Below are 23,330 nucleotides of genomic sequence, written 5' to 3' on the forward strand. Positions count from 1 at the left end.
CACCACCACCATCTTCTCCTCCTCCTCCTCCTCCTCAACTAAATAGTCATTTTCATAGGTGTGAAGAAGGATGAAGGTTTCCTTGCTCAAATTCTTCATTTTGTTTTCATCTGCTGCAATATTTACAGGTATGTCACGAACTTTGATTGATGTAATATGTCACATTGATGCAATAAGATGAGCAATTCTTTGCACATCAATGGATTATGATTTAGCCAAAAAGGAGGATATTCCTCGGACATGGATAAATTACTAATGGCTTGTTCTTTGATGTGGCTTTAGGAAATTTGGTGACTTCAACATCCCATGATTATTCTGCGAGCATAGAGGCAAGAATGTTGTTTGATTCTGATGAAATTAATATATATTTTTTTTCATATATATGTTTTATAATTTATATAGTTCTTCATTATGACAAATATTATTCAAATTTTTTAAGGCTTCTCAATATATATACTTGCAAAGCTATAATTTATTTATTATTATAATGTCTACTATTTTATATGTTCCTTCAAATTCAAGATCCTTCACATATGTCCATATGGTTGCCATCCTTTCAAATCTACGTTGACCATTTCTAACCTTGATTAAGATTATTTTGTGTAGGTTAAAGAAATACATAAATATGCAAATAATCTAAATTATTATTATTAAATTTAGTATTAGTTATTAAGGATATTATTATAAATTAAAATTTTAATACATCTTAAATATTAATATAATAATAATAATAATGATGTATTAAATTTATTTATCAAAGATTGAGGGTTGGAAACACCACTGCATATATTTTACAAGTATCAATGAGTTTAGCTCCTAAGAAATTTGATAGTTTAGTTTATCGTATAGTTCTAAAATCGAAAGAATGTAAAAACAAAAATTAATACTTAGGTCTCCTGTAATTAATGAGAATATTAACACTAATTACTCAACGTTTTATTATTTTCTCTGTCATTTAATACAAATTTATTCTTATCACTTAATCGTCCTGTTTATGAACAAGACATAGCTTTAGGTGGCTGATGATGACGACCCCCACGACCATGGGAATCCTGACATCTCTTCTTCTTCCTACAGTGCTTAGCAGAGCCCCCGAGACCTCAATATCGTGGTGGTATCGTCCGCAATCCAGAATTCAACGATGGGCTCAAAGGATGGTCGGTATTCGGCTATGGCAAGCTAGCCGAGAGGACATCCGACACAGGTAACAGGTTCTTGGCTACTGACAGGAGAAGTTTGTCACATCAAAGCATGTCTCAGAAGGTCTATCTGCAGCGGGGGATGCTCTACACCTTCTCAGGTATTGTCATGTCGATGCCTGCAAGCACCGCTTACGTTACTGCTCGGCGATGACGTTCCTCGTCTTGTTTCAGCCTGGTTGCAGGTCGACCAAGGAAACACCACCGTCACGGCCATCTTCAAGACGGCAAAGGATGGCTTCGTACACGTCGGAGCGGTTGAAGCCCGGTCGGGGTGTTGGTCGTTGCTCAAAGGTGGCCTGACAGCCAAATCCTCTGACCCAGCTGAGTTCTACTTCGAGGTGACTTCGACGGCACTCTTCCGCTCGCTTCACAAGGTTTAATTTCTTCCATCTCAATGTCTGGTGGCTGCAGAGCAAGAATACGAGGGTGGAGATATGGGTGGACAGTGTGTCGCTGCAACCGTTCACCGAGGATCAATGGCGAGCTCACCAAGAGGAGAGCATCAACAAGGTAAGAGATCAGACCGAGTTTCCGGTGTGCACATCGAAGCTGTTCGAGTGAAAGCCACAATGAAACAAGATGTTAACTGCGTGCAGGTCCGCAAGAAGACTGTTGCAATCCAAGCCGTGGATGCCAATGGCCACGCCCTGCCCGGTGCATCAGTCTCGATTCAGCAGACGAGGTCCGGCTTCCCCTTGGGTTGCGCACTGAAGAGTACCATCCTCCAGAGCTCGGCATACCAGAGCTGGTTCACCGCTCGCTTCAACGTCACAACCTTCACGAACGAGATGAAGTGGTATTCCAACGAGAGGGTGGAGGGCAACGAGACGTACGCCGTGGCGGACGCCATGCTCGCGTTCGCTAAGCAGCACGGCATCGCCGTCAGAGGCCATAACGTCGTCTGGGACGACCGTCAATACGTGCAGAACTGGGTGCAGTCGCTCCCCACACAGAAACTCCGGGAAGCAGTGAACAGGAGGTTCAACTCCGTGATGACGAGATACCGAGGTCAGGTCATCGCTTGGGACGTCGTCAACGAGAACGTCCACTTCTCCTACTTCGAGAGCAGGCTGGGCGAGAACGCGTCGTCCATCTTCTACCAGCAGGCGCACCAGCTCGACCCTAACGCGCTCATGTTCCTCAACGACTTCAATACACTGGAGGCTCCCGAAGACGAGAAAGTAACTCCAGAAAAGTACCTCCAGAAGCTGCGGCAGATCCAGTCCTTTGGAAATTTTCCGCGCATGGCTATCGGGCTTGAGGGCCACTTCACCACCCCCGACATATCTTACATGAGATCTGCTCTCGATAAGCTTGCAGGAGCTAATGTTCCCATCTGGCTTACAGAAGTGGACGTTGCTCACTCAAACGAGGTACGGTAACTGTTCTGCCACTGACATCTTCTCCTTGAGTCCATGATCTTTGACATCCGAAGTGAACGTGCAGTCGAAGCATTTGGAGGACATACTGAGGGAGGCATACTCGCATCCAGCCGTGCAGGGAATTGTGATATTTGGGGTATGGAATCCAAAGGGATGCTTCAGCAGAATGTGCTTGACGGACGTCAACTTCAAGAACCTGCCCACTGGGGATGTAGTTGACAAGCTGATTTCTGAGTGGAGAACTCATAATGTGTCTGCAACAACTGATGCTGATGGTCTGCTCAGGGCCGAGCTCTTCCATGGCGAGTACAAGGTAACAATAAACCACCCTTCAAGCAACTCATCATCGGTGCGGAGCTTGACAGTGGATTCAGCTTCACAGAACAACAATGTACTCACGGTTATGGTCTAAGCAACTGAATCTGGCAATCACAAAGACAGATTTCAGTAGGTCCAGTTCTTCGATAGTTCTCTTATTTCTTAGAAACTCGAGGTCGCAAGTGCTTGGTAAAGGTTAGAGATTAGGAGGGAAAAACCAAAAAGGTTTCCTCCTTTTACTCTTGCAGGACACTTGTTGACTGAATTAAATATTTAATAATCAATTCTAATTAATTTTTTTATCTGATGATTGATTTAATCTTATGATTATATTAATTGTTTCTTTTGGATTTAGTAAATATCTTAATGACACCAAAGTGAGTAATAACAGGTAAACAATCACGAAACAAGGTCACGAATAGGAAGAGGAATAACAAATCAATTTATAATGATTTAATCTTCCTCACATACATTCACCTCAGATTTTTTTTGTTCTCGATCTCATAAATTTCTATCATCCATTTTCCTCTCAATAAGTGAAGACAAATTATTTTTGTTATAATTTTTCCATTTCAAGCATAAGAGAGAACATTAGTACTTGACGTTTTATAAAACATCTCTTACCTATTATAACTAAATATCATTATAAAATTAAAAATGAAGAAGTGACTCTAACATTACTAAAAAAAAAGAGAGCTACAATACTTTATAAATTCAAGATTGGATTCTTGATATGTCAAGCTCTAGTGAGGTAATTATTATAACCCCCCATAGACTTTAAAAATAGAGTAAGTTTAAATTCTTAAGTTTAGGAGTATAAGTAGTACTATCGTTATATGTTTTTTAAATAAAACTATAATTCTAGACTTCTATTGTACTATCACTATAATAGGTGTACCACTATTGAAATAATTTATAAAGCACAAACTATGCTTGTAAGATAATTAGGCGATACCATCACTTGAGTTCGATGGTACCACCACCGCCGAGGTCTAATTTTAGACCAACTTTAAGCTAATGACTATTGCAAACTTGGGCTCTATTTTAGTTTAATGCCAATTCAAATTGATTGAAAATAATCTTAATCAAAACCTTGACTCGTCAACCACTCATCAGACACATCTTTAAATCTTCTAACATGTTGTGCACTCTTTTGACATATCATTAGATTTTTCAAAATTTCATTCGAACCTCTTACATATTGTCTTATCCTCTAATACAACGTATAATCCTATGATATATCAACTTAATTATAATATATGATCTTCCAATGTGATATCTAATTCTTCTAATACGAAGTTCGATATCCAATACATTAATCAATTCTCTAGCTCAACATCTACTTTTTTGCACAATAATCTTTTGACATAATGTCCAATTGTTGACATTTGGTCATTTTGTTATGGACAATCCTCGTGCACCCTCAACACCTTTGTCAACAGATTACTTTTGTTTGCTTACATATATGTTTGGGAAATGTATTTTACCTTATTTTTTATATTTTACTTAAAAATTATAATCTAAAATAGTTTACAAGGCTATAGAGTGATCACTCGTTAAAATGGCCAAAACTATATCAATGGTATAATTGTCGTATATTATGACTTGTTTTCCTATACGTTGTGATATTAAGAAAAACGTAAGTCATCTCAGCACCATAGAACCTCGAGGGTGGCACTTGGATGAATGGAGATTCAGAGTAGTATTAGGCATTGATTGGAATCATAAGTTTGTATATTAAGTATAGAGGAACTTGTTAATATACTCGATACCTAGTGAGCAGTTGTTTGTGCGCTTACAACTATTCATTTACCTTCCAAAGTTCTTGTTTTCTCCTTCCTTTTTTTTCTCTCTTGCATACTAAGTGTTTACTAAATTGTTTGTATAGCTACTCTCTCGGTGAGATGTCGAGATTTGTCCATCGCTTGATTTCGAACTAATCAATTTGGTCTTTTACAAATCCTTCAAGATCGGAGCAAGGTTGTAATTATATTAACTCTTTGTAGATAGATAATACAAGAGTATCTAATGACTTATGTCGTTCTAGTTAAGTCCGTGACGTTGATGCAAAGATATCTCATTATTTAAATAATTTTAGCGAAGTCCATGATAACTTAAAATTCTGTCAAATTTTTTTGAATATTATATGGCGATTAATCTCCACCACATACTGAGTGCCAATATACGAACATCTTGGTTGATTAGCTTACATTCATCTCAGTTAATAAAACCAATAATTTTAACCTTTTAAATCTCGGTGGAATTGCATATATCCATTAGATGAGTCCTTTTATTCTAAGCCAATACTGCAAAAAAAAGGTTCAAAAATCTTACCATTGGATGAGGTGTTCGCTCATCCAAACCCAACTGGAGATTGTGTTTATTGTACCTAAAATTTTAACCTAGTAAACGAGATATGATATTATATTTGTCCTTAACGTAAGGACCAATTAAGAATTTTATTCGACTTTGACAAGATCAAAAGCATTTGTGTTCATCAAGCAAGCAGATCAGTGGAAACTTTTCTATTTCCTCTGTGAATGTTTGAAAGTTTGTGTTGCTGAAATCTAATGAACAGACGGAATTGTGAGATGATAATTCAAATAATAGTTTATAAGGAGACATAAATGGTAGGTAAAAAACATTAATAACCTACCAAATAATTTTAAGGGAGATGTATTAATCATCTGTAGCACATCAAAACTGTTATTCAACTTTCATTTTAAACTTTATTGATGTACAAATGGGTAATTTTTATTTTTTTTATATATAATCAATAATTTTATTTTATTTTTCTAAATTTGAGGTTTGTTTATGCATTGTTAACTATTTTTAATTTAAACTCTAATTTATATATATTACTTAAAACCCATTACGATATTTAAATTATTAGCTACTTTTTATATGTCTATATGCTTATTTAATTTAAATTAACCAACTTTACCAATAGTAATTAGGTCTTTTGATAGATTTTTTTTTTTGGACTTTTGCTTCTGATGGATGTTAATGGCAAAATTTATTCTTGAAAGGATATATGTCAATTTCTGAAGGGATATATGCTATATCAAAATTTAAAATGATAAATAAGTTATTCTTGAACTTAGAAATAAAAATATACATATAAATAATATATATGTATAATGCTTTATAACAAAATTCTCATAATCATTATTCAAAATAAAATTTTGGAATAAAATTACTGAATACTATAGGGTGAACACTCTCCATTGTGAGCTGCATCCACATAGATTGCCAAAATAGAAAATATTATAATGATAATAATAATAACATATATAATATAATGATAATAATGGTGAAAGATTGTATAGTATTAGATACGGCCCTTTCCCTCGCTCTACTCTCTTCCTCCCTTCATAATAATAATGATAATAATAACATTCTATTTCATCTTTTAATGGAATATAACTCATGCACAAAATGTCTTGTCCTATATCTTTAAATATTCTAAACTAAATAATAATAAACTAAATAATAATAATAATAATAATAATAATAATAATAATAGTTCCATTTTCATCTTCCAATGGAAAATAATTTTTTTTTACATATTATGGGAAATTCTCTACTTCCAAACTTGGCTATGGAAATTAAGGATCAAACTTACACACAACCCTGAGGCATTATATAATGTAGAATCTTGTGTTTCTCTTTGATATTGCATCTTATGTCCTTCTCCATCACTACGACCATCTCCTCCGCTGTCACAGGTGTAAAGAAGTATGAAGGCTTCCTTGCTCAAATTCTTCCTTCTGTTTTCATGTGCCGCAATATTCACAGGTATGTCGTGAACTTTGATTGATGCAATACGTTCCATTGATATAATAGGATGAGCAATTATACATACATCAATCGATTAAGATGACAAAACAAATATTAAGCATGATTTAGCCTGAAAGGAGGATATTCCTGAGGGAAGTTTAGTGTTCTTCTCCTATGGTGTATTCTTTTCTTTTCTTTCTTCTATAGCCGGTTAAATTGCTAATGACTTGTTCTTTGATGTGGTTTCAGGGGATTTGGTGACTTCAATATCCTATGATTATACTGCGAGCATAGAGGCAAGAATGTTTGATTATCTTAAAATTAATATATTATTTTTTAATTTACATAGTTCTTCACTCTGGATAATATTGTTATTTTTTTTGGGTTATATATATGTATAAAGATAATTTTGTGTGGGTCAAAGAAATATATAAATCACCTAAAATATTCTTAATAAATTTAGTGCTAGTTTTTAAGGATATTAATATAAATTAGTCTTAGTGAATAATTAAGTTATCGTAGTTAATGATAGGAAACTAACAATGGTATAAATGTAAAAAGCTTCAGTTTTTGAAGGGATATATAATTAGAGAATACATGTGATATTTTCGCATAATTGGCTTAATATATTATTTTTCTAAATGTCTTGTTATGCATTAGAGTGCAATTGTATGAAATGACAACCATTGGATTATGATCTCATGAAGAAAGTAAAAACAAAAAAAAGGTTTAACACATGTATTCTTTCTCTATAGATCACTTAATGTCTTATTTTCTCTATCATTTAATGCTAATTTAGTCGTATCACTTAATCTTCTGTATATGAACACGACATTGATTTACCACACGTGTATTGAATAATTAATGTGCATTTTAAATGTGTTACAAAAAGCACCCGATGACCTCCTTACCCTCGGGAATCCTGACGTCTCTTGTTCTTCCTACAGTGCTTAGCGGAGCCCCAGAGAGCTCAATATGGTGGTGGTATCGTCCGCAATCCAGAATTCAACGATGGCTCCAAAGGATGGTCGGTGTTCGGCTTTGGCCAGATAGTAGAGAGGACATCCGACACAGGTAACAGGTTCTTGGCTACGGACCGGAGAAACTTGTCACATCAAAGCATGTCTCAGAAGGTCTATCTGGAGCGGGGGATGCTCTACACCTTCTCAGGTATTGTCATGTCGATGCCTGCAAGCACTGCTTACGTTACTACACGGCGATGACGTTCCTCGTCTTGTTTCAGCCTGGTTGCAGGTCGACCAAAGAAACACCACCATCACGGCCATCTTCGAGACGGCTAAGGATGGCTTGGTCCCCATCGGAGCGGTTGAAGCCCGGTCGGGGTGTTGGTCGATGCTCAAAGGTGGCCTGACTGCCAAATCCTCTGGCCCAGCTGAGTTCCACTTCGAGGTGAGTTCGACGTCAATCTTCAGCTCACTGCACACGGTTTAATTTCTTCCATCTCAATGTCTGGTGGCTGCAGAGCAAGGACACAAGCGTGGAGATATGGGTGGACAGTGTGTCGCTGCAACCGTTCACGGAGGGTCAATGGCGAGCTCACCAAGCGGAGAGCATCAACAAGGTAAGAGCTCAGATCGAGCTTCCGGTGTGCACATTGAAGCTGTTCTAGTGAAAGCTACAATGAAACAAGAAGTTAACTGCGCGCAGGTCCGCAAGAAGACTGTTGCAATCCGAGCCGTGGATGCCAATGGCAACGCCGTGCCCGGTGCATCAGTCTCGATTCAGCAGAAGAGGTCCGGCTTCCCCTTTGGTTGCGCCATCGCCAGCACCATCCTCGAGAACTCGGCATACCAGAGCTGGTTCACCTCCCGCTTCACCGTCACCACTTTCGAGAACGAGATGAAGTGGCCCTCGAACGAGCCGGAGCAGGGCAAGGAGCAGTACGCCGACGCGGACGCCATGCTCGCGTTCGCGAAGCAGCACGGCATCGCCGTCAGAGGCCACAACTTGGTCATGGACGTCCCTGAAGCCGTGCAGAAATGGGTGCAGTCGCTCCCCACGCAGCAACTTCGGGAAGCAGTGAACAAGAGGTTCAACTCCGTGATACCGAGATACCGAGGTCAGGTCATCGCTTGGGACGTCGTCAACGAGAACATCCACAACACCTACTATGAGGACAAGCTCGGCGAGAACGCGTCGTCCATCTTCTACCAGCAGGCGCACCAGCTCGACCCCAACGCGCTCATGTTCCTCAACGACTTCAACACACTGGAGGCGCCCGTAGACGAGAAAGCAACTCCGGAAAAGTACCTCCAGAGGCTGCAGCAGATCCGGTCCTTTGGAAATCTTCCGCGGATGGCGATCGGGCTTGAGAGCCACTTCACCATCCCGGACATATCTTACGTGAGATCTGCTCTCGATAAGCTTGCCGGAGCTAATGTTCCCATCTGGCTCACAGAACTGGACGTTGCTAACTCAAACGAGGTACAGTAACTGTTCTGCCATTGACATCTTCTCCTTGAGTCCATGATCTGACATCTGAAGTGAACATGCAGTCGAAGTATTTGGAGGACATACTGAGGGAGGCATACTCGCATCCAGCCGTGCAGGGGATTGTGATGTGGGGAGCATGGCATCCACAGGGATGCTGGAGAATGTGCTTGACAGACAACAACTTCAAGAACCTGCCGACCGGGGATGTGGTTGACAAGCTGATTTTTGAGTGGAAATCTGATAACCTGGCTGCAACAACAGATGCTGATGGTCTGTACAGGGCCGAGCTCTTCCATGGCGAGTACAAGATAACAGTAAGCCACCCTTCAAGCAACTCATCATCGGTGAGGAGCTTTACACTGGATTCAGCTACACAGAACAACAATGTACTCACGTTTATTGTCTTAAGCAACTGAATCTGTCAATCACAAAGGCAGATTTCAGCAGGTCTTGTTCTTCTATGGTTCTCTTTCTTGTTTCTAAGAAACTGGAGGTCGCCAATGCGTGGTAATGGTTAGAGATTACGAGGGAAAAACCTAAAAAGTTTCCTCCTTTTACTCTCACAGGATACTTATTGACTGAATTAAATATTTAATCATCAGTTCTAATCAAATTTTCTTTTCATCTAATGATTGATTCAATGCCATGATCATTTTGTTTCTTTCTTTTTCTTTATGATCATTTTTATGCATCCTAAAGAATGACATCTCTTAACCTCTTTAGAAATATGATCTTCTGCTCATTTTTGATAAACCAAACAATCTCATCATCTTCCTCATTACTAATTTTTTTATTATTATTTATTTTTATTTTTAATTTTACTTTTGTAAACGATAAGTGACGACGATAAGATTCGAGGTTTAGTTTTGCAAACCACAACTTGTTTAACTATTCAAATGTTGAAGAATCATAATTTATCATATAATTTTAAAATATAATATATTAATGGGATGGTAATATACCGATTCATTTATCTTACAATGAAGTTTCATATTTTTATCTTATAAATTTTACGTCTAAAATATTAAGATAAAGGATATGATGACTTTGACTCTCAGATAAATAGCAGTGTGCTCTGATTCTTCCAATCTTCCTGCATCATAGAGTGCACGCAGGACTCTTAGGAACTGTCCCTTCGCCCGATCCCAAGAAGTCCCGATCTCCTCAGGACTTCCTCCATCGCACAACCATAGGAGGAAGAAGATCATAGCCTTGAAAACCCACGGAGGAACCTAGATTTCAAAGAAAGCCAGAAGCTAACCAGCCCTAGGCAGCACCTTTTAGCAGAGATGGAGAAGATAAGAATGAGAGAGGAGTTTAGCAGCTGTCGAAGTTCCAACCGATCACCAAACCAAACAGCCCTCGGGAAGCCTTTAGCGGAGAAGAAGAGAGAAAAGAAAAAAAGCTATCCGGCAGCGAAGCTGAGTGAGCCTCCATGCTGGCAGATCAACATAAATGTCGGACGGTCATTTGGCTGATGTGTCCGGTTAACGAGTAAGACATAATATATGGGATTACATATACATCAGAATCCCCTAATAATCTATTTCTCATTCTATATGAAAGAAGATAGGATATAATATTGCTCAATAGATCCGTGCAATGGTAGTTCATAGTGGGATTTCATCATGTCATCGTTGGATGATTCAGTCATGTCATCGTCAAATAATGCTTCATGATTGGGTATTATTGTATCATAGTTGGAGGACACTTCATAGATAAACTCAAAAGCATCATTGGCGTCGGATGATACTTCATGATTGGATTCGGTCATCTCAACCCAATAAAACCAATAATGTTAACTTTTAAATCTTGGACTAATTACATTTTGGCACAATTTTTATTCTAAGAAAATACTACACAAACAAGTTTCAACAATGTTACGGTTTGGATGATATGTTCATCCAAATCCTCGACTCAAATAACTAGAGATTGTGTCTATCGTACCTAAAGTTTTAAGGTAGTAAATGGGATTTGATCTTATATTTATCCTTAACGCGGACCAATTAACTTTGAAAAGATCAATAGCGGTTGTGTTTATAAGAAAAGCAGATCAGATGTTTATCAAAATCCAAGATTTCGTTGAAACTTTTCGAATTCAGCTGTGAACGATTGAAAGTTGTGTTCGTAAACGTTTGAAATTTTATGAACAGACAGGAATTCTGAGATGATAATTCAAATAATAGTTTATAAGGAGACATAAATGGGAGGTAGAAAACATTAAAAACATACGAAATAAGTTTAAGAGATATATATATATATATATAATCTCGGATTTTGATGACGAAATCAATTGATGAATTTACGATCTTATCTGCGTTTTGAGTGACGCAGGACTAACTTTGATCAGAAAAAGCAGATCGATTCAAACAGGACGAATCAGATATTGGGACAAAGTGAATATGTTAGAGGTTTGGACATCAGTAAAAGGCTTCATGCCATAAATTCGGACATCGAGCCGAATGATCGAACATTGCACCAAGAAGATCGAAAGTCGCGAGAGTCAACATGCCGATTAGACAATACGCCAAAAGAGAGGACGATGCGCCAAAAGAATTGGACGAAGCACCAAATGAACCAATGATATGTCGGACAACATAAGATTCATATTTGTAATCGTATGTGTGTAGATCGAGTTAGTTACGTCTAATTGAGTTGATTTTAAATGTAACTATGCCAACTTGATTAGGGGTCAATTGAGCCTGAATCAAGGCTGAATTAGGCCTATTGTTTTTCTCATTCAGTGTCTCATAGTAGAATCTAGCGATGATATCATCCATACACAGTCTCTCAGATTGTGTCAGGCGGTGGTATCATTAGATTGGGCGGTGGTACTATCTAAACATAGTCTCTCATATTGTGTCAGACGATGGTACTGTCAGATTAGGTGATGGTACCGCATAGTATCAATGCTGCAGGCAATAGTATCACCTAGTATCAATACTGCAGGCAATGGTACCACCCAACACCAGTGGCAGTATCACTAGGACCTAAGAAACCTGGGATGAGACTTTTTTTAGCTCTATTTTTGAAGCCATTTGGGGTCTATAAATACCATTTGGGACCTACGACCTACTATAAAATTTGTATACCTCCATTTATGTACTTGTTTACTTATTTTGCAACTGCTTTATCTTGCTCATTACTACTCTTGCAAATATTTTAAATTTAAATATCTTTTCGATATAGTTTAATCGTATGATGTTTCAAATCGACGTAATTTTTACGTAAGCACACACATATATATATATATATATAATCAGTTATAAAAAATTATTTAATTATTATTTAAAATAAAGTTTTATATAAAATTAATGAATACTATATGGTGATTGCTCTCTATTGGGAGTTGTATCCAGAATGCCAAAATAGAAAATACTAAATTGATGATGATGATGATGATGATGATACCAGGTTTGTGTACATTCACTCTCTCAAACAGTGCATTGACTAGAGCCCTATGCATTAGGTATACCCTTCAATACTCATAATTAGCATTCTATTTCATCTACTAATCGAATGTATCAGATGCTCTAACATGCTTTTGTTTTGCATTTTCATCCTCTAATAGCAAGTAAAACTTTTCTTTTTTCATATTATGAGAAATACACTATTACTAAACTTGACAATGAAAATTAAGGATCAAACTTACATACCCCCAAGCCATTATATAAAGTAGAATCTTATGGTTCTTTTTACTATATTCTTTTAATTCTTACACTTATCTCCACCACCACCACACTTATCAACTACGTAGTCGTTTTCACATGTGTGAAGAAGGATGAAGATTTCCTTGCTTAAATTCTTCCTTCTGTTTTCATCTGCTACAATATTCACAGGTATGTCATGAACTTCGATTGATATAATATGTCAAATTGATGTAATAAGATGAGCAATTCTTTACACATCATTTGATTAAGATGAGAACGACATGTGAAATATGATTTAGCCTGAAAGGAGAATATTCTCAGGGATGTGAAATATGATTATTCTCTTTTCTTTTGTAGCCAGGATAAATTGCTAATGGCTTATTCTTTGATGAGGTTTCAGGAAATTTGGTGACTTCAATATCTTATGATTATTCTGCGAGCATAGAGGCAAGAATGTTGTTTGATTCTGATGAAATTAATATTTTTTTTTCATATATACGTTTTGTAATTTATATAGTTCTTCACTATGGCTAATATTATTCCTTTTTTTTAAGGCTTCTAAATATTTATACTTGCAAAGCTATAATTTATTTATCATTATAATGTCTAATATATATGTTCCTTCAAATTCAAATCTAATATATAATGTCTAATATTTAATACTTAGTTCTCTTGTAATTAAAGAGAATGTTAACACTCTTTCTCTATAGATTACTCAGCGTTTTATTATTTTCTCTCTCATTTAAGGCAAATTTATTCTTATCACATAATCGTCCTGTCTATGAACAAGGCATAGTGCCTGATGATGATGACCCTCACGACCATGGGAATCCTGACATCTCTTCTTCTTCCTACAGTGCTTAGTAGAGTCCCCGAGGCCTCAATATGGTGGTGGCATCGTCCGCAATCCAGAATTCAACGATGGCCTCAAAGGATGGTCGGTATTCGGCTATGGCCAGATAGCCGAGAGGACATCCGACACAGGTAACATGTTCTTGGCTACTGAGCGTAGACGCTTGTCACATCAAAGCGTGTCTCAGAAGGTCTATCTACAGCGGGGGATGCTCTACACCTTCTCAGGTACTGCCATGTCGATGCCTGCAAGCACCGCTTACGTTACTGCTCGGCGATGACGTTCCTCGTCTTGTTTCAGCCTGGTTGCAGGTCGACCAAGGAAACACCACCGTCACGGCCATCTTCAAGACGGCTAAGGATGGCTTCGTCCACGTCGGAGCGGTTGAAGCCCGGTCGGGGTGTTGGTCGATGCTCAAAGGTGGCCTGACTGCCAAATCCTTTGGCCCAGCTGAATTCTACTTCGAGGTGAGTTCGACGGCACTCTTCAGCTCGCTTCCCACGGTTTAATTTCTTCCGTCTAAATGTCTGGTGGCTGCAGAGCAACAACACGAGCGTGGAGATATGGGTGGACAGTGTGTCGCTGCAACCGTTCACCGAGGATCAATGGCGAGCTCACCAAGAGGAGAGTATCAACAAGGTAAGAGATCGGACCGAGTTTCCGGTGTGCACATCGACGCTGTTCGAGTGAAAGCCACAAAGAAACAAGAAGTCAACTGCCTGCAGGTCCGCAAGAAGACTGTTGCAATCCAAGCCGTGGATGCCAATGGCCACGCCCTGCCCGGTGCATTAGTCTCGATTCAGCAGACGAGGTCCGGCTTCCCCTTGGGTTGCGCACTGAAGAGTACCATCCTCCAGAGCTCGGCATACCAGAGCTGGTTCACCGCTCGCTTCACCGTCACCACCTTCACGAACGAGATGAAGTGGTACTCCAACGAGAAGGTGGAGGGCAACGAGACGTACGCCGTGGCGGACGCCATGCTTGCGTTCGCTAAGCAGCACGGCATCGCCGTCAGAGGCCATAACGTGGTCTGGGACGACCGTCAATATGTGCAGAACTGGGTGCAGTCGCTCCCCACACAGAAACTCCGGGAAGCAGTGAACAGGAGGTTCAACAACGTGATGACGAGATACCGAGGTCAGGTCATCGCTTGGGACGTCGTCAACGAGAACGTTCACTTCTCCTACTTCGAGAGCAGGCTGGGCGAGAACGCGTCATCCATCTTCTACCAGCAGGCGCACCAGCTCGACCCCCACGCGCTCATGTTCCTCAACGAATTCAACACACTGGAGGTGGCCGTAGACGGGAAGTCAACTCCGGCGAAGTACCTCCAGAAGCTGCAACAGATCCAGTCTTCTGGGAATCTTTCGCGGATGGCGATCGGGCTTGAGGGCCACTTCGGCACCCCGGACATATCTTACATGAGATCTGCTCTCGATAAGCTTGCAGGAGCTAATGTTCCCATCTGGCTCACCGAAGTGGACGTTGCTCACTCAAACGAGGCAAAGCAACTGTTCTGCCATTGACATCTTCTCCTTGAGTCCATGATCTTTGACATCCGAACTGAACGTGCAGTCGAAGCATTTGGAGGACATACTGAGGGAGGCATACTCGCATCCAGCCGTGCAGGGGATTGTGATATTTGGAGTATGGAATCCAAAGGGATGCTTCAGCAGAATGTTCTTGACGGACGTCAACTTCAAGAACCTGCCCACGGGGATGTGGTTGACAAGCTGATTTCTGAGTGGAGAACTCATTATGTGGCTGCAACAACTGATGCTGATGGTCTGCACAGGGTCGAGCTCTTCCATGGCGAGTACAAGATAACAGTAAACCACCCTTCAAGCAACTCATCATCGGTGCAGTTCTTGGCAGTGGATTCAGCTTCACAGAACAACAATGTACTCACGGTTACGGTCTAAGCAACTGAATCTGGCAATCACAAACGCAGATTTCAGTAGGTATTGTTCTTCTATAATAATTATTGCAAATGATAAGTAACGAAGATGCAATTAAGTGATGTGGGTTTAAATTAGAGAAGGGCACAATAGCCCAAGATTAGATTAAAAAAGATAACATTCATGATAGATTAAGCAATCAAGATAAGAAAAATTATGTTCAAATAATATGTAATAAAACCTAGCTTAACAAATTAATTCATGATTAGTTATGTAATTAACAACTAATGATAAAAATATTATTCTCAAAATTAATAATTAATAAACCATATACAAAATAGGTCATTCATGATAAATTATGTAATTTATCAAATATGATCAAACATTATGCTTGAAATCAATATGTCTTAAGTAGCTAATAAAAGATATTAATTGTCATTATGTAATTAATATTATATGATAAAATAACAAACCTTGGTTATAAAGAAAGTTTATGGGAAAAATGTCAATCAAGTGGGCAAATCGGACTCCGTTGGGACTCGAATTGCGTTGCAATTGGTTCAATCCTGAGATTGAATCCTTCAAAAAGGTCATGCTTGTCTTGCGTCCCCAAGTCGAACACATCGTGAGCGTAGGCGATGCGTCGTTCTTCTTCCACATGGCGGCATCTCTCTCCAAAACCCTAAGACTAAGGCGATCTCTCCTCTCGGTTCTTTCGAGCCCGAGACTAACTCCTCTCTCCGCCTTCTCTTCGTCTCACGCACCGCCGCCACCACCGACTTTCGCTGCCGCTTCATCCGGATCTCAAGCACAAGGTTTGACTCCCTCTCCAATAGCGATCTTCTATAGCGAAGGAAAGGGGGAAATGGTCCAAAACCAACGACATGGAGTAGTACAACCGAATCATTCTCTTCTCTTTCCCTTGCTGGGCTCATCACTTATTCGAGATTTGATTGACCCTCCAAGAAGTTTCTCAAATGGCCACCTTAATGATGTTTTAGCGACAGAAAGGGATATATTGTCCGAAGCTCTAAGGACATCGAGTAGTGGTGTAATCGATTGAATCGTTCTCTCCCCCCCTTTCCTTTGTTTGGTTGCACACGAATACACGAATACAAGAAGTTTCTTCGTTTTCTTTTTCTTGGTTGAAATATTAAGCAGTTCGTTAAATGGCCATCCTGGTGTTGTTCGAGCGAAAGGTGGAACTGGCTCATTGTATTAAGGAATGGAGTAGTATAACCAACTGATACCTTCCTCCCACTTTCCTTTGCTTGGTCCATCACTGGTACAGCATTGATCCTCATCTTGATAGGAATTTGAAGAAGTATTTTAAATGGCCATCTTGATGTTATTTTGGTGAAAGAAATAGAGAAATGGTCCAAAGCTTCAACTAATGGATTAGTACAGTTGATGGAATCTTTTTTTTTTTTTCGGTATTTTCCTTTGCTTGGTCGATCTTATATAGGGTTTGATGGACGTCTTCTTCATTCTTTTTCTTAGTTGAAATATAAAGAATTTTCTCTGGTGGCCATCTTTATGTTGTTCCAGAGAAAGAAAGGGGGAAATGGTCCAAAGCTCTGCTCTTCCTTCCGGGCGCCATCACTTTTGGCCTGGGAACCTGGCAGCTCTTCAGAAGACAGGAGAAGGTCAGCAGCTCCTTTATGATGGTTCCCATAGGATTGCCACTTTTGCTGAACTATAAAGATAAGATTTTGATGTGTTTTTTTCTATTTCTCTGTTTGTTTCAGATAGAAATGTTGGATTACAGGAGGAAAAGACTGGAGATGGAACCGTTAAAGTGGAACGAGCTATCTTCCTCAGATCATGACTTCGATTCTTTAGAGTTTAGGAAGGTTATCTGTGAAGGTGATTTTGATGAGAGCAAGTCAGTATATATCGGTCCTCGGTCTAGAAGCATATCAGGAGTGACAGAAAATGGGTTTTATGTTATTACTCCTTTGATTCCAAGGATAACTGGGCCTGGAAGGTAAGTTCTTGGATTAAATGCACTTATATGTATATGTTTTTTGTTCTATTGGATGTCCTTAGTTGTAATCTTAAGTTTCTCTGTTGGATGTGATCTGGGTTGTTGCTGTTGGATGTACAACTGAATAATATAAAGGAAAGTTAGCAGCGAATTCAACAATATAGATGCAATTTATTAAACTCATGATCTAACCCATTTAGATTGGAATATATGCCTTTTTTTTGTGATCAAGAATTGATTACAGTAACAACAATTTAAGGTCGGCTACATGGATTTCTTATACCATTGAGCTCAGGTCTAGACACTGATTATAACTGATAAATGTAATGCAAATAAAATATTATGGCTATATGTAGCACCGTACAAGATACGATCACACTGGTTTGAGTATGTAACTTGATCAGTTAGGCAAAGGGCTAGAATCTAAATTAAAATTGTCCCAGAATGAAACTAAATGTTTCCAAATAGGGTTCATGTAGATCAATGTTATATTCTTTAACAAGTGTTAGGTATGCTTTTTCTTCTGCATAGTTTATCGATTTAAGCTTTTGAAGGCATCTTTAAATATAGCCATTGTACCTTACTATGTTGCCAAATGTCCACATACATGTCTAAGCTTGCATACAGCCATAAAGTTTCTTTAATATGTTCATTGGCATGAAAAGTGTTGCTGCTATAGTCCAGGGTTGCCTAGTCATCTTAATGCTTATTATTGTCCCAAGTGACTTGCATAGCTACTGCTATGGTTTGCTTTTGTGGCATTTATAAGAATTTAGTTTCAAGATGTAAATGCTAGTTTAGCATGATTAGGATGGGGATTTGTAACTTGGAGAAATAAGATCCTATTTTTAATTCTAGCTCATATGTATAGTCATACAATTATATACAAGCCTTTATGCATGTGGCATCAAATTTGATTCATGATCAACGTGAGTCACCATCTTACTACTGAATATATTCATTGTTTTCCTTTTTAAATTTGATGGTGCAATTTATGCTCCATATTATCTGTGTCTGTGACAGTATATTATGCTTGTTAATGTCACAATGCCAAAAAGGACGTGTTCAGTTTCTGCACAAAATTCTTGTGTCCATTTCCTTGATGAGTCACACTTCTCTTGGTTTACTCAAGTTGAAGAAACCTTGGGAACACTGCTTGGTACTACAATTGTTCTTAATCATTTACATCTCTGTGTTGAGAGTCACCTTTGACAATTGCGAGCAAAATCTAGTATGTTGACCCATTGGTAGCATCAAGCTAGTAGCACTATTGAAACATATGAATAACCTTTGTTGGAAAGACATTTGAGGTAGAGGATTTATGCAATTTATGGTTTTAAATCTCGACTATACGGATTGGTACTGACTGGTATTTATTAATCTGACTAGATGCCGGTATTCAAACATATAAGTGTAATACTATTCATTTTTTTTACTTTTTATTATTTTATTCAGTAAAATCGGTTGGTACAGTTTGGCCTAATCCAATTTATTGGTACCATACTGATCTAGTAGGTCACAAATATCAATACCAAACTGAGATTTGAATCCTTAGTGCAACTAATATGTGAAATGAAGATATTTACACAAGTTGAAACATGAAAAGTAACTTTGAGAATTAACAGTTATGTTATTCCAAGTAATGTCATATGTTGTGTGGCATGTGTCACTTCTGAGATGTCTGTTTTTTAGATGAATTCTGTATACCATTGCATTTGATATTTTCAAATGTGAATAATAAAGACAATTTGTTGCCTGTCTCATAATAGAATAACTGTTACAAGTAACAAGCTAACAAAGCAATCAGTTGGAGATATGGAAGTACTTCACACCTGAACCATTATAAGAGACACATATAAGATGGAAAATCTGTGCATCTCATGTGTAAGAAAATGCAATTAACAACAGCTATTAAAAAAAAAACCTTTTCCGAATTAATGGCTATGTGGTTCCAAATTATCTTATAATTGTGCACTCTCTTTCAGGGTATTTGTGTTCTTAAGATAAATGCTATGGAAGATTTAAATTGATCATCAGATTCTGAACAGTTAAGGGAATCAGTTGCCTATGTCATAACCTCTACATTATGGTGTTAAATTGCCTCTACTTTTACTGAATGCTACAGGCTTCTATCATTTGGTAAAGTCTTCTGTAGTGATACAGGTAGAGGACCGAAATCCTACTATGAGTTAGAATATTTATATGCTGGGTCACTTTTAATGTATTTTATTTTTTTAAAATCCTTCATTATGAGATTGATTTGTGCAATTTCTTATTGTGGTCTTACTGAATAAATTTTATGAAACAAAATTGTATGATATGATACATGATTGAGGTGAATATTGATCACCAGTAAAGAATTACTTCTAATTATTCTTCACTGTTAGAATAATCATTCTTGACAGATATTTGATTGCTGAAAGAAACATTGCCCACATAAATCTTTAAGAAATTTTCTGTCAGTGTGCAGCTTCCTGTCCTAGTTAACAGAGGATGGGTCCCTCGTGGTTGGCGGAAAAAGTTAGAAAATTCAGAGAAATCTGACAGATCCTCAAGTCCAGAAATAGTAGATGCAAAGCAAAATGAAGGAAGTGCATGGTGGAAGTTTTGGTCTAAGGAACCCTCAGTCACAAAGGTGTTTGCAAGTCAACTTTTGGTTTATGCTGATGTCAATGTCATTTTTTAATTGAAAAGTATGTGATGTGACAGTCGATGGCACCCCTTTGTTTATTGTTCTGTTTCCTACAGCAAGTTCTTTTATTCTTAACTGTATTAATATTATGATTTACAAGTTTCAAGTTCAGAATATATTCCATATAGCTTCTACCTGTCATAGTTTTTTAAACGGCACACGATAATTTGTTGCAGCCCATAAATGAATCTTATGCTCTTTCTCAGATATTGAATGAATCTGTTCTTGTACAACCTTTTCACAAATATTTCAGTATAATGTAAATATGTCTAGTTGTCTACTGCTTTTCTTCTCTTTTTCTGTTGTTGATCCCTCTTCCATTTCTCCTTTACTAACGAATGCCTTTTTGCTAATAATATATATAATTATAGAAAACTCATTGACTTATATTTCATAAATTTGCGTTATTATTTGGATCTAAACTTACATTGCACAAAAACAGGAGCGTTTATACCTGTATTATGAGTCATACTTAGAGCATTATGTTTTGTATGTCTTCGATGCTAGATACCCCTTATTGGACTGGTATTCTAAGTTCATATAGGAAATACGATGATCAGAAAAATTCCAGGCTTATAAGGCATCAGGGTCAGCTATTACCAGAGGCACTAATGTGCCAGCCTTGCCTTGGCACTTGTCCAACCATAGCAAGAAACCTGCCTTACAAAAGAATGACCCGAACTTGGCTGTGGAGAAAAGAGATGTTGCGGGGGTTGCTCACCATGGGAAAAGGGGAGGAGAAGAGAAGAGATGATGTCAGCCGCTGCGGAGCACCCTCCATAGAGGGGAGAAAGAAGAGGGAGGAAAGAGGAGAGATAAGGAAACAGAAAGGAGAGGACATGTGGGGGAGAGGAAACATGACCCACCACAGAAAGTTGACGACAAAAATTCAACGGCAGAAACACTAGGTTAAAGAGTGTGCTGCAGGGGCAGGCAGTTTTTCTTTTTCTTTTTTCCTTCTTTTGGGGAGGCTAGGCTTGAGTTGTCTGAGTTAAGCCTAAGCAAGTGTGTTAATTGAGATATGAGGTCATAATTCTGTTATATGTTTTGTATAACAAGGTTTTAGAAGACTTTTATTACAACTAATGCATTATGAGATCTGTGGCCTTCTCTCTTTATCTGATTCATTGGCCTCCACCATCCTTTTCTGCCTTAAGGGGATCTCACCTTGTTAGAGTACCATTTCTTCAGTTTGTTGAACCATACAGTGTGATTGACACTATGACTTGGAGTCCTATGTGACTGAGCGAATTGATTCTCGATGCTATTGCCCAGCCAGATACATTCAAGAAATCTGGATGCTTATCGAATTCTTTGTTTTCGAATTTTTCAGTCTGTGAAGTCTAAGCAATGGGTTTATCCATCACAATGTTATTGAGCATACTTCTCTCCTTGCAAATTTACAAAATGTTCCACGTGTCTATGTTTAAGGCACCATCATAATAAGTAAATGTAGCATAATATTCTGTTTTATGCTTTTTACTCAATTGTTTCTTTTTCTTCTTAATAAATTAGATGCATGATCATGTGTTTTGAGTCATACTGTTTTGCCCATATTTACATAATAGACATACTTGCTGACATGTTGGAATTTAATGTTCATGCTGGCTTAGATAATAATAAGGGCCAGTCTCTTACTTGCTGAAGGAAAAATAACGCCCATGATTCACATATTTTTATGTTGGTGCCCAACACCTATGAAGTTGACCATCTCAGATTATATTTCAGCCAAGATCAAAATGATGTTTTAGATAAAAATAATTCAAAGGCTAAACATAAAAATTGTTCTCTAAGTATAGTTGACATTTATAACATGCCATCTACAGCTTTTTTCTTCTGCTATCTGATTTGGCAACTATGACCTTGCAGGTGGAAGAGAATAGCACGGCTCCCACACGTGTTATTGGTGTAGTTCGAGGAAGTGAGAAACCTAGCATATTTGTTCCGGAGAATGATCCCAGCACTGGTCAGTGGTTTTATGTCGATGTTGCAATGATTGCTCGAGCATGTGGTGTCCCAGATAATACTCTTTATATTGAAGACATCAATGAAGATGTCAGCGCAAGCAATCCTTATCCAATCCCAAAAGATGTCAACACCTTGATCCGTCATTCAGTCATGCCTCAAGACCACTTGAATTATACATTTACATGGTATGTGAGTTTGATGACCTAGTTTTTATTTGAAGATTTACAAGGTATGGGTGGCAATTATGCAACCATTTTAGCCAATATGAATTTCCGAGTTAGTGGAGTTATGTCTATGATCTGAACAGAATTTTCTATCTTCATATTTATAATCATTTATATGCTCATGTTGATCACACCTGCTAGTTCATATCTAATTGACATTGATTGTCTGCTATGTTTAGGTACTCCCTCTCAGCGGCTGTGACATATATGGCTCTGCGTCGTATTAGGCCGAAGAAGTCACGGAGATAGTGGAGTTGTTAAAGCATGCATAGCTTCGGTGAGTTCAAAATGGAATTAAACTACTAGCTATACTCATTTACAGTTAGTTGGAGGTTCTTTGAGCAAGACTAGCATAAAGCCTCTTTGGACTGTCAAATAAATGTGTTATGATCAGACATTGGCGATCATCCATGAGTTGTACCAATTTTCACCCTGTGCTTGATCGGGTTTTCTGGAGTGAAGAAATTAAATTATGTTCCTGGAACAGTGAGTGATATGATTGGGATATTTTCTTTTATAAACTCTATCACTTACAGCTTGGTTTATTTATTGTCCAAATGTATTTTTGGCAGAGCAATGCTGATAATCATTATGTTATTTTGTTCTGCATTTTCTTTTTCTCTTCCATCCTTGTTTTGTTTGTGTCTGTGAAAGTTACTGAGCTTCATGAAGTGTAGAGACTTTTCAAGAAATGAATGAAGATATCGCTCACAAGTGTTACGGGTGATGTTTCTTGGTATCGAGCTTCATGTTGGATTGCCAGTTCTTTACGTTATAATCCTTGTTTTCTTTCTGTGTTTTGGTTTTCGTCCTTGCAATGGAAGATTAGTTGAGGACCCATCTGATGCATACAGTTGTGATGAAGATTTTGTCGACCAAGTTTTTATTTGTCAATATCTGCAGTAGATAACATGCTTTTGAA

At 38.2% G+C, this 23,330-nt stretch overlaps 3 protein-coding genes and 1 pseudogene across 3 annotated transcripts; all 4 read left to right on the top strand.

Annotated features, from left to right (window-relative positions):
• Positions 1–1,056: 1,056 nt before the first annotated feature.
• LOC135628328 (endo-1,4-beta-xylanase 5-like) lies at positions 1,057–3,103 on the top strand (the record flags this gene model as incomplete). Its single annotated transcript, XM_065134938.1, has 5 exons — positions 1,057–1,300; positions 1,374–1,540; positions 1,614–1,712; positions 1,799–2,575; positions 2,649–3,103. Coding segments are annotated over 5 exons (1,635 nt in total), but the record flags the coding sequence as incomplete, so codon positions are not given.
• A 2,542-nt stretch (positions 3,104–5,645) lies between these two features.
• LOC135628329 (endo-1,4-beta-xylanase 5-like) lies at positions 5,646–9,552 on the top strand. The gene is made up of 7 exons (XM_065134939.1): positions 5,646–5,649; positions 6,932–6,978; positions 7,630–7,852; positions 7,926–8,092; positions 8,166–8,264; positions 8,351–9,127; positions 9,199–9,552. The coding sequence occupies exons 1-7, from the start codon at positions 5,646–5,648 to the stop codon at positions 9,550–9,552; spliced, it is 1,671 nt and encodes a 556-aa protein (XP_064991011.1).
• Positions 9,553–12,917: 3,365 nt separating this feature from the next.
• On the top strand, positions 12,918–15,561 carry LOC103989603 (endo-1,4-beta-xylanase 5-like; annotated as a pseudogene).
• Positions 15,562–16,141: 580 nt separating this feature from the next.
• On the top strand, positions 16,142–23,005 carry LOC103987555 (surfeit locus protein 1). The gene is made up of 6 exons (XM_009405887.3): positions 16,142–16,352; positions 17,086–17,183; positions 17,286–17,524; positions 19,988–20,159; positions 22,086–22,369; positions 22,588–23,005. Exons 1-6 carry the CDS (start codon positions 16,196–16,198, stop codon positions 22,655–22,657), a joined length of 1,020 nt encoding a protein of 339 aa, XP_009404162.2. The 5' UTR covers positions 16,142–16,195; the 3' UTR covers positions 22,658–23,005.
• The last annotated feature ends 325 nt before the right edge of the window (positions 23,006–23,330 follow it).

Source organism: Musa acuminata, chromosome BXJ3-1, assembly GCF_036884655.1.
Source record: "Musa acuminata AAA Group cultivar baxijiao chromosome BXJ3-1, Cavendish_Baxijiao_AAA, whole genome shotgun sequence".
Taxonomy (NCBI): domain Eukaryota; kingdom Viridiplantae; phylum Streptophyta; class Magnoliopsida; order Zingiberales; family Musaceae; genus Musa; species Musa acuminata.

Excerpts from the sequence above, each read along its gene's own strand:
- LOC135628329 (XM_065134939.1), top strand. Across the intron at positions 6,979-7,629 it reads ATTATACTGCGAGCATAGAG|TGCTTAGCGGAGCCCCAGAG; the intron begins GCAAGAATGTTT and ends TTCTTCCTACAG. Across the intron at positions 7,853-7,925 it reads GATGCTCTACACCTTCTCAG|CCTGGTTGCAGGTCGACCAA; the intron begins GTATTGTCATGT and ends GTCTTGTTTCAG.
- LOC103987555 (XM_009405887.3), top strand. The coding sequence starts at position 16,196 with ATGGCGGCATCTCTCTCCAAAACCCTAAGACTAAGGCGATCTCTCCTC. Across the intron at positions 20,160-22,085 it reads AGGAACCCTCAGTCACAAAG|GTGGAAGAGAATAGCACGGC; the intron begins GTGTTTGCAAGT and ends ATGACCTTGCAG. Across the intron at positions 22,370-22,587 it reads TTGAATTATACATTTACATG|GTACTCCCTCTCAGCGGCTG; the intron begins GTATGTGAGTTT and ends TGCTATGTTTAG.